The sequence below is a fragment of the Gracilinanus agilis genome, chromosome 3 (assembly GCF_016433145.1).
Source record: "Gracilinanus agilis isolate LMUSP501 chromosome 3, AgileGrace, whole genome shotgun sequence".
NCBI classification, from domain to species: Eukaryota; Metazoa; Chordata; class Mammalia; order Didelphimorphia; family Didelphidae; genus Gracilinanus; species Gracilinanus agilis.
In genome coordinates, this window is record NC_058132.1 from 73,153,534 (window position 1) to 73,165,117 (window position 11,584).

The following is an 11,584-nucleotide window of genomic DNA, read 5'->3' on the forward strand; positions in this document are numbered from 1 at the left end:
TTGTCTAGGGTGATTTTAAATGGTGTTCCTCTTTCTACCTCTTGCTGCTCTAATGTGTTGGAAATATATAGAAATGCTGATGATTTATGTGCATTTACTTTGTATCCTGCAACTCTGCTAAAGTTGTTGATTATTTCTACCAGCTTCTTAGTTGATTCTCTAGGATTTTTTAAGTAGACCATCATATCATCTGCAAAGAGTGATAGCTTAGTCTCCTCCTTGCCTATTTTGATACCTTCAATTTCTTTTTCTTCTCTAATTGCCACTGCTCGTGTTTCTAGTACAATGTTAAATAATAGAGGTGATAATGGGCATCCTTGTTTCACTCCTGATCTTATTGGGAAGGCTTCTAATTTATCCCCATTGCATATGATGTTTGTTGATGGTTTTAGATATATACTGTTTGTTATTTTTAGGAGAGGCCCTTCTATTCCTATACTTTCTAGTGTTTTCAATGGACAGCCTGCAGCATCATTTGGTGAGCAGGGGAATCTGGAAACCTGGGTATGATTTTTGGCTTTGCCGCTTACCAGCTGTCGTTACCTAACATCTCCTGGCCTCAGTGAACACATTTCTAAAATGGGGATAATAATGCTTCATTTCCTCCCTCCCAGGATTATTGCAGGGAAAGAGTTTTGTGATCCTTAAAGCACCAGAGAAATGCTTTTGAGTTTTATGCAAAAGCAGACCTTAACCCTTCCTTCTGAGCTAAAGATATCAGTCCTTTCTCTTAGGAGATCTGGGTCTGCCCTTGCTCTGATCTGGAAGTCCTCCATTTAGGGCTCTAATAGGGAAAGATTTTCTGAGAAAAATAAACTTGAAAACCTGACTCTTCCAACCCTAACCCTAGGCAACACTTCACTTGCAGTCCTCCCACAGCTCCTCCTTTTCAACTACAGCTCCTCCTGTGTCTTATAGACATCCCCCTCCTTCTTCTCCCCCAAGCTTCTCCCCTTCACCTCACAGCTCACTTTTCTCCTCTAGAGTCCCCTGCTCTCTTTCGTCTCCTGCTTTTCCCAGAGCTCTCTTGCCCTCCTTTTTTGCACCGCTTTCCTCCCTTCTCCCTCCAACTCTCTTCTCTCTTTTACAAGACCTTCCCCCACAGCTGGAGTAAAATAAGAAAAGGGCCTCAAAGATTGTTCAATCCCCTTAATTTAACTCCACAAGTGATGGTTTCCTATCATGTTCTCAGCACTGGGAGACAGGGAGATGAGAATCAACACATTCCTTGCCTTCAAGGCATTTATATCTAATAGGGTGAGTAGGCCATTTTACAAATTGAGAAACTGAGGCCTGGAAAGCAGCAGTGATTTGTACAAGGGCATAAAGACAGTAGGACTGGCTTCTTGTCGGTGGGAAGGGAGCCAAGTCTCTCTACTCCTAAATCAGCGTTCTTTCCACTAGTAAGGAACTTCCACTAGTTTTAACTTCCTGAGGGACACTTTCCTTTATAGATCCCCAGGGCCCTTCCTGAAGCCCTGCTCCCTCGTGATCTGAGAGGAGGTTCTCCCCCATGTGCCTCCTTCAACCCCTCCATCTCAGAATCCCAGCATTAGGGACTGTGACTAAGCTGAGAGGGCCCTTGGGACACAGAAGGAAGACGATCAGAGCTGGAGGAGACCATCAAACACCGGAGGTCCCAACTAGAAGAGGCCACTAAGATCAAGGGTCCTTCAGCTTTCTGCATGCCATGGCTCCCCTGGGCAGTCTGCTGCTATCTATGGACCCCTTCTCCGAATCAGGTTTTTAACTGAATAAAAGCAATGCAGAGGAATGCAAAAAGAAAGCAAACATTTGTGAAAATCAGATTTTTGCACCTTCCAAGTTCACCAACTCCCAGAATTCTCTTCCTGGACCTGTCTTAGAACACCGACTGTGAGAGATGGAAAGAGCCTCAGGATCTAGAGTGTTCCCTACAGAAGGGCCTTGGAATGTAGAAAGTGCAGTGGTGGAAGGAACCTGACCTGGCATGTAGCAAGTCAAAGCTGGGAGAGAGCTTAGAACGTGGAACTCAAAAAAACAAACCTGGAAAGGTTCTTAATTATCCCATTGCAACCTCAGCATGTGACAGATGGAGAAACTGAGGCCTGGAGCAACTTTCCCAAAGCCCCAGTGTGCCCCAGCAGTCTCCCTTCTGGAAGTCCTTCGGGCTTTTCAGGATCCCCCACCCAGGGCCTCTGACTAGCGTGTGCACAGATGGGCTGGTGAGCCAGGGTGCACAAGGAGGTGCTGAGCTCCTGGGGCCCAGGGCGAGCCGTGAGCCTAGGGAAAGCAAAGGGGAGGGAGGGGAGGAGGCGCGGGCTGGGTGAGCTGTGGCGCTGGAATGAGCCCGGTGGGAGGGGAAGGGAGAGGGGGGGCTGCCCGGACTGGCTCACGAGCCAGGTTTGCAGGGCGAGCCCCAGCCCACGGCAGGGGCGGGGCGCTCTCCCCGCACGCGCGGCTATAAGAGACGCGGAGGCGCAGCTTGGGCGCTCAGAGCAGGCTCCGGGCGCTGAGAGTGACAGGTGGCTGCTGCCCGCCCAGCCTGCCCAGCTTGCCAGCCGCGCTCTGTCCGTCCAGATCTCCTGCTCCCGCTCCCGCTCCGGGCCCGCCATGGTCACCCCTACAGCCCGCTGGTGTTCCGTGGCGCTCACCCTGCTCTTCGTTCTGCACGAAGGTGAGATCCAGGGCCCAGCTCAGCACTCCTGCAAGAGCCCCGGGGCCCCGGCTGCACCCTTCACCCCTGCGCCCTGGGGCGCCTCTGCATGCGACTGCTTCTCTCCTGCCTCCCAGGCTCCGCGCTCGCGCAGCTCTCTGGGTCGGTCCCCGTCTGCCTCTAGCTGCCCCTCTGAAGCTCTCTGCTGTCCCTCTGTGCGTCGGTCTTAGTCTCTATCTCTGTCTCTCTCGGTCCCTGTCTCTGGGTGCCCCTTCACCGTCTCTGCGTGCCTGCACATCTGTCTGTCTCTGAGCTTTGTTTCTGTGTCTCTCTGTCTCTTAACTCTGAGGGCTACACGGTCTGGGCCCATCTCTCCGTGCCAGTGCATCTGTCTGTCTCTGTTCCCTTGTGCTCCGCTGTCTCTGCACTTCTGCTTGTGTCTCTGGACTTTGTCTCTGCATCTCTCTGTCTCTGTGTGTCTCACTCTCTCTGCATCTCTCTGTCTCAGTGTCTGGGCTTTGTCTGTCTCTGTCTCTGTCCCTGTAAATGCTTCACTGTCTCTGCACATCTGCTTGTGTCTCTGGACTTTGTGTGTTGTGCATCTGTCTCTCTGTGTCTCTGGGCTTTGTCTCTGCATCTCTCTGTCTCTGCACATCTCTCTGTGTCTCTGGGCCTGTCTCTCCATGCCCTTGGATCTCTCAGTCTCTGTCTCTGTGTGCTTCACTGTCTCCTTGTGTCCACGCATCTGTCTCTGTGTATCTCTGAGCTTCGTCTCTGCATCTGTCTCTGTGTGTCTCTGGGCTTTGTCTCTGCATCTGTCCATCTGTGTCTCTGTCTCTGTGCTGGCTCCCGTCACTGTGTGTCTGTGCATCTGGCCATGTGTGTCTCTGGGCCTGTCTCCCCCTGACTCTGCATCTGTCCATATGCTTCTTTCTCTGTGTCTCCCTGTCTCTGGATGCCCGTGCATCTGCCCTTCTCCCCAGGGCTGTCCCTCTGGGTCTATGCAGCTGTCTCTGTGCTGGTCCCTCTCAGCCTGGCTTTGCTTGGAGGTCTCGGGGTCTGTCTCCCTTCTGCTCTCTTGCTTGCAGCTTCTCCCTCACCCCCCTTCACCCCCCTGCCATAGTTGCCCCTTGCATTTGCTCAGTGTTGGTCTGAGTTAATCTCATGAGGCTGCACCCCAAGCCTTCTGCCTCCTGAGACTCCCTTGGGAGGCAGCCTTAGCAGGCTGCTGCTTGAGTGGCTGGGGGAATGGCAAGAGGTCCCATGGTCTGGTGCCTCTTGCACCCTCCTAGTTGGGGAGAGGGCGAATGCAGCCCTGGGAAGAAGCTGAGGCCAGGAGCAATGCATCATTGAAGTCCCCTTATGGGGCCGAGGGTCCTCCGAGTGCCCTCTCTGAGTGTATGCATGAATACATGTGAGGGGTGTACCCAGGTCCGAGCAGCCGGCAAGCCCCCCAACCCCCTGGCCCTTCATGCAGGCTACATCACCAGTGCCTCCTTCCTGGGGTCTTTTGCTGCCTGCTGCCCATTTCCTGGTCTCGGGTGTTGCATGGGTGTTTTCCCCCTTCTACTTAATGTTTCGGGCTGTGGCATGAACTTTCCAACTTCCTAGATTATGCAAGGGAGGGCCTTTATAGCCCTGACAGGGCCAGCATGTTGCTGGCTGCTGCAATAAGACCTGCCAGGCAGGCCGGGATGGCCCTAATCCTCTGCAGGGAGGCTCCAGCAGCATTTACATTTCTGGGTTGGCAGAGGGAGGAGCCACCACACCTGACCCATTTCTCCTGGAGAGGCAGCCTGGGTACAGTAAAAACAGTGCTGGACTTGGTGGTTCAGTGGCTAGAGGGCTTATAACGGTGGACTAGGCTTTGACCCTCCTGAGCCTCAGTTTCCTCCTCTGTAAAAATAGGAGAAATAGCATGCCAGCTGCCCAGCCCACGGGGTGGCTATGAGGAAAGTACTTTGTAAACTTGTGGCCCCAGAGACCCAGGAGTTATTTTTCTCTCCTCCTCCGTCCGCCTGTGTAGGGAAGGGCCATCTGCCTCCAGGATCCCCGCCGGCCTCAGGAGCCAAAAGCAGCCACTTGCGCATCAAGAGATGTTCCTGCAACAGCTGGCTAGACAAGGAATGTGTCTACTTTTGCCATTTGGACATCATCTGGGTGAACACGCCGGGGTAAGTGGGCAGACCCGAGCGAGTTGGTGACTATCTTCTTGATGTTCTGTTAACTGTATGTGAGGGTACCAGGTAGGGGATGGAGAGGCTGGAAAGAGGCATCCCTGGGGCCCCTCCAGGGGGCCTTTAGATCAGGACTTCCTCAGGCTCAGCTGCCTGGAAGATTCTCATTAAGGAAGAAGAGGGGCACAAAGAGTCCTAAAAGCTCAGGAAAAACAATTCTAATTAGTAATAACTATAATAATAATACCAACTCACTGCTGTGGCATTTTTCTCCCATGAAGTAGAATCTGGGAGATCTATTATTCCCCCACTTTCTGGGAAAACTGAGGAGCAGAGACTCAAATCAATGCCATGCAGTCAAAGGACTTAGTTTCCCATGCTGGCACTATTACTCTCTGTGTGACTCTGGACAAACCACTTAATTCCTCCCAGCCTCAGTTTCCTCATCTGTAAAATGAAAGGGTTGGATTAGAGGAACTCCAAGCTTCCTTCCAGCTCTACAGCTTTGATCCCATGATCTTAAATGTCAGAGTTGGAGTTCCAAGCTGGTCTCCTGACTCCAAACCCAGGCTTTTTTTCTATTTCCTGCTATGAAGGCAATAATACCAAGAGCCCAGGGACCTAGAGTGTGGATCTGCTACTTGCTTGAAGTTTTGACCTTGGGCAAGTCAATCCCCTTCTCTGGGCCACACTTTCCCCATCTATAAATAATAATCCCAATAATCATGTGACTGGTTATAGTAATAATAATAGCTAGTATATACATATATATATATATACATATATATGTATATATATAAAACATTCTGAGGTTTTGCAAGGCATTGAACATGTATTATCTCATTTGATCCTCACAACAATCCTGCAAGGTAGATGCACTTATTATCCCCATTTTTACAGTTGAGGAAACTGAGGCAGATCACATTTAAGTGACTTGCCCATATCATACAGCTAGTAAATGTCTGAGGCTGGATTTGAACTCAGGTTTTCCTGACTCCAGGTCCAGTGCTCTATCCATCTTTTTTGGCCTACCACCCCCTTTCCAGAAAAAAATATTATTTAGCGCCCCTGGAAATTAATTTTTTTAATTTTAGTAGCAATTAATAGGAAAGATAAATGCACCTGTGGCCATCACCGCCTCCCCTGGATCACTGCTGCACCCACCAGGGGGCGGTGGCGCCCACTTTGGGAATCACTGGTCTAGATAGACAAGAAGAACTTTGAGACACACAGCTGCTGAGCCAGGCTAGGATTCTAAGTGATTGTCTTCATATTTGAGGAAACTCTTAGCTTCCATAAAGATGTATATTTTAGTGGCAGCTGGGTGGCTCAGTGGACTGAGTGTCAGGTCCAGAGATGGAAGTTCCTGGTTTCAAATCTGGCCTCAGATACTTCCCAGCTGTGTGTCCCTGAACAAGTCACTTAACCATTGCCAAGTCCTTACTGTTCTTCTGCCTTGGAGCTGATACACAATATTAATTCTAAGATGGAAAGTGAGGGTTTAAAAACATTTTTTTAAAAGCCCAGATGCCTTATCTTAAAGGAGTTTTGCCCTTTACTGCTGGAGGGCATTTTTGCCAGTCCCTGCCTGCTGTCTCAGTGATTCTGGCCATATCCAATGCCAGCTGGGTAGCCAGAAAGTGCCCAGCTAGTTTCTGTGGGGATGTGGGGTTCTAGAATCCCCTGCACCAGCCTTAGCCCTGTTCTAGTGTCTCCTTGTCCCACAGGCTGTGGAGTTCCCACACACACACACACAGAGCACCTTGCAAGGTCAGAATGGGCCCAGATCCGTGCTCCCTGCACAGACCAGCCCAGCTCCCAGGCGGAGGGAGGAAGCCAGCCCCACTCGCTGCCCTATTCTCCACCCACACCCAGCTCGCTGCCAGCCCAGCCTGGGCGACCTTGCTGCCCCACGTGACTCTGTTGTTGTCTCTGCCCCAGCAGACCAAACAGAGGCCCAGCACCCTGGGTGTGGGCTCACCTGGGTTGCCAGGTTCCCTGCTTGCCAGGGTGAAAGCCGAGAGAGAGAAACTCGGCAGGGAATTTGGCTGCCTTCTTTCCGGCAGTAATGAGAAGGCAGAGCCCTGACCGTGAGCCAGCATGCCCACCACCGGAGGTGGGTTTGGGAGAGCTACTGAATTGCTGACTCTCCCTTCTGCAACCCCGAGAGGGTTGGCACGGGGCAGCTGCATCCCTGTTACCACAATGAATCGATGCCTGATTGATCAGTGGCTTAAGTAATTACTGCACCTCGTTCCCATTCCACCCGCCCACACCGGCTGATAAGGAGCCTTGAATGACTGGGTGGCGCAGACCACAGAGCCAGTGTAGACAAGCAGTCCCTGACCCCTGCCCTGGGCCCTGCTGGGCAAGATGGCCACCCATGAGTTAGAGAATCCCCTCCAATAAAGCCTGGGGCAGTGGCTTTGGCCCAATCTGAGCTCCCTCGTGTTCATAAAATGCCCGAGTCTTAGAGTCGATGCCATTGTTAGAAATAAATCTGGGTTCAAATCCATCTATGATACTTTCTACCTGATGCCTTGGGCAAGTTCCTTAACCCCTTTGTGCCTCAGTGTCCTTATTTGTAAATCCAGGAGGTTGGAAGAGATGAACCTGTAAGGTCTTCCAGCTCTAGTCCCAGGATCTAGTCCCAGGATCTGGTCCCAGGATTGCTTCTCTCTGCCCTGAGAATATCGAGGCTGGGCAGAGTTGGGTGGCCCATCCACAGCCACACAGCTAGCCACAGCCAGAGCCAGTGGTTGAGGGTCTGAGACTCCACGGCCAGGCCACTCATCTTCTTCCCATCAGAATCTAGAACTGGAAGGGACCTCCAAGGTCTTCTAGTCGAATCTCTTCACTTCATAGAGGGGGACATATTGTCTAGAGCAGTGATGGGCAAACTACAGCCCGCGGGCCAGATGTGGCCCCCTGAAATGTTCTATCCGGCCATGTGACATTATACCTAATTTGAGGAATACAACGAGTAGGATACAATACAATGAAATTTCCAAAGAGTTGCCTTAGAAACAGACTGACAGAGGAGCATTTCCTTTCCTTTGACCCCCTCTTTAAAAAGTTTGCCCATCACTGGTCTAGGGAATAGGAAATGAGTTCAAATCCCACTCCTAATTACCTGAGAGCAGCTAGGGGGTACCATAGTGCCAGGCCTGGAGTCAGAAAGACCCATCTTCCTGAGTTCAAATCCGGCCTCAGACACGTATAGCTGTGTGTTCTTGGATAAGTCACTTGAGCTGATTTGCCTCAATTTCCTCATCTATCAAATAAGCTGGAGAAGGAAATGGCCAACGACCCTAGTATCTTTGCCAAGAAAACCCCAAACATGACTGAAAATAATTGAACAAAAACGAATTACCTGCTACCCATTTAATTTGGGGCAAGTCATTTAAATCCTTGAGCCTCAGTTTCCTCAGAGTTTCTTCTCTCCCTTCCAGGGCCAGATTTATGATCCTGTGACCCTCAGGTCACCCAGGTAGTCAGTGTGGCCCATTCCTTCCCCCCCCTACCCCCGCAGGCCCTCTCTGTCCCCAATGTGCCAGCCGAGGTCCAGGGAGAAGAGAACCTGGACTGGGGGGAATGTGGGTGAGAGTGTTTCCCTGAGCTTGTTCCTCCTGATTTCCAGCTGGAGGCTTCCTCCATGCCTTGGCTCTGCTGGTGGCAGCCACCTCAGGGGTCTTTTGTCAAATCCCTTTGCATTTAGAGCCCTGGCTAACTGGATTCTCTCCCTGTCTCTCCCCCCCTCCTCTCCCCTTCTCCCCGTGCTAACAGACAGACCACTCCTTACGGCCTGGGAAACCCGCCAAGGCGCCGCCGCCGAGCCCTGAGCAGGTGTGAGTGTGCCAGCTCCAGAGACCACACCTGTGCCACCTTCTGTCACCTTCCCCAGCCAAGGTGAGGGCCTGCTGCAGGCAGGGAAAAACAGGGGTGGGGGGAGCCCTAGAGGGGCCAACAGGTCCAAATCGAGGGCACGGCTAGACTCCAGAGGCTAGGAAAGGGGGGGCTCACTGGCGACTCAGAGCTCAGGCCCCTGTCTATACTGGAAAGTCAGATCTTCTGTCTCTATCAGGCAGCCAGGAGTTCTCTCTGATCCTCCTGGAAAGGCTGCAGGGCTCCTGGGAATATCCTGTTCTGGAAGGAGGGGAACAGGGAGAGCAGCAGCTTTAACAAGGATCAGGCCACCCCCCAGGAGCGCTCGGGACCCGGCTTCCTCAGCACTGGCTTCCTGGGCTCTTGTAGGGAGAAACTGGGGGAATGGGGATGGGGGGAGCTCGCTGATATTTCCTACCACATCTACTGAGCGGTCCATGGCTCAGTGGCAAGAGGCTTGGATTCTCATCCCAGCTCCTCCATTTAGCTGTGTGACCTTGGACAAATCACGCAAACTCTCTGAGCATTGGAGGATGGTGATGACAATAATAATAATAAAACAACAAGAGCAGCAACAATGATAAAAATAATGGCAGCTAGGGAGAGAGAGAGAGAGAGAGAGAGAGAGAGAGAGAGAGANTATTCAGGGCATCTGTGATACATAGGATGCTCTAAGTGTGCAACAATGTCAATGGCTGTAGTCTTTTAGTATCTTGGCATCTATATTCTTCACTCTCATCAGTTGAATTTGCTCCAGGTCATAGAAATATCAGGACTCTATTGAGATTATTTATTGTCCAGTTTGTAGCTATTAAAAATAGGAGTGTCAAATAGGCAGGCAGACAGATAGATAGATAGAGAGAGAGAGAGAGAGAGAGAGAGAGAGAGAGAGAGAGAGAGAGAGAGAGAGAGAGAGAGCTCTACGATGGGGTTAGAAAGACCTGGGTTCAAATCCAGCCTCAGACACTTAACATCTGTATGCCTCAGTGTCCTCAACTGTTAAATGGAGCATCTACCTCCCAGGGTTGTTGTGAGGATCACATAAGACAATAATTGTAAAGTGCAGTGCCTGGCACAGAGAAAGTGCTTTAGAAATGTCCGTTATTGTTATTGTTGCTTTGTAGTATTTATAGAATGCATTAAATGGTTTGAAAAGCACTTTACAGATATTCTTATTTGATCCTCACAGTAGCTACCTCACAGGAGGTAGGTGTTAACACTTCATCCACTTTACAGATGAGGAAACTGAGGCTCAGAGAGTCACTGAGTTCACATAGCTAATATGTGTCTGAGAAATAGAATTTGAACTCAGGTCTTCTTGGCTCCAATTCTAGCACTCTCTCCAATGTGTGTGAAGGTCAGAAATGCCCTCAATTACTCAAACAAATGAGAGAGGTAGTCATCAAGGTCCCAGGAATCCCAAAACTATTTGCTTTTTCTGTCTCCTCCCCAAAGACCCCAGGAGCCCATGGAGGAAAGACAGAGGGACCAGGAGCTGAGAACATCAGCTTACTCACAGGCAGAGTCCTGAGTCCTTCATCCTGGCTCCTAGCTATGACACAAGCTCTTCTGAGGCTTTGAGGTCCTCATCGAGGCTTCTGTGCCTCAGTTTCCTCATCAGTAAAACAAGAGAGAGTCAATCCAGTTTAAATCAGTGAGCATTTATTTAAAAAGCATCTACCATGGGGCAGCTGGGTGGTTCAGTGGAAGAGGCAGGTCTGGAGACAAGAGGTCCTGGGTTCAAATCTGGCCTCAGACACTTCCTGGCTGTGTGACCCTGGGCAAGTCACTTAATCCCCATTGCCTAGCCCTTACTGCTCTTCTGCCTTGGAACCAATCCACAGTACTGATTTTAAGATGGAAGGGTTTTAAATACATATCTTTTTTAAAATAAATTTTTAAAGTGCCTAGCATGTTGCAGGTTACATGGACCCTCTCTGGGCACTGCTTTGCACCTGAAAGGGCAAGGTTCTATTTCTGACCATCTTTATCATGTCAGAGGGTGAGAGATTGAGAGCAGGAAGGGATCTGGGAGGCCATGTAGTCCAACCTACCCATTTTACAAAAGGAGGAAAATCAGAGAAGTTAAGTGAATTGCTGAAAGTCACAAAGGCAGTAAGTGGAAGAGATAGGATTTGAACTCACTTCTGTCAGCTCCAACTCCTCTCCTTCTCTCCTGGAGAGAATAAATAAGCAGATCAGGTAGCCTCGGGAGGCAGCCCATGGTGGAAGCTGCCTTTGTGGACAGATTATGGGAAGGATAAGGAATAGTCTTCCTTTTTTTAGAAACAGGAAATGGATTCCTGATTACTGGAATGGATTCCTGATTTCCTCCTTCTCCCTTTTGCCTCCCCCCCCCCCCAGCAAATACACACACACAAACTCACACCTGGGAGGGTTCTCAGGTGTAGGGAAGGGCATCCAGTGCCCAGGCACCCGAGGGACTGGAGCTCCCAACCGCCTGAGCTGCCTAGGGCCAGGGCTGCCCCTGGCAGTGACTGTGGGGCCCCAGGTCCTATGCCAGGTGCCCATAGCACCAATCACACAGACCCTCTTTCCCTCAGGTACCTGGCCAAGCCAAAGATGCCCTCCCACGGTGAGCCTTTGGCAACCTCTCTTCTTCAGGACACAAAGGCAGGAGCAGGCAGCCGGCTCCTCAGGGCACTAAGGTAAGCTGCCATGGCCCCTGCTTCAGCTCCCTAAGTTTAGGTCTGACTGCTCAGCTTTGGAGAGGTCACAGATGGGGTCTGGAGAAGGCAGATCCAGAGATTAGGTCATAAGGGGAGAAGATAAAAGATCCAATGGGGACTGAGCCTAAAGAACAGCTAATTAGTGTTAGGAGAATGCTTTGGGAGGCTGCTAGGTGGCTCAATGGATAGAGAACTAG

General features: G+C 50.7%; 1 protein-coding gene across 1 annotated transcript; it reads left to right on the plus strand.

The window, feature by feature from the left end:
- The first annotated feature begins 2,592 nt into the window (after positions 1 to 2,592).
- Positions 2,593 to 11,370, plus strand: EDN2 (endothelin 2). Its single transcript, XM_044666152.1, has 4 exons — positions 2,593 to 2,656; positions 4,662 to 4,809; positions 8,599 to 8,721; positions 11,262 to 11,370. Exons 1-4 carry the CDS (start codon positions 2,593 to 2,595, stop codon positions 11,368 to 11,370), a joined length of 444 nt encoding a protein of 147 aa, XP_044522087.1.
- Positions 11,371 to 11,584: the final 214 nt, after the last annotated feature.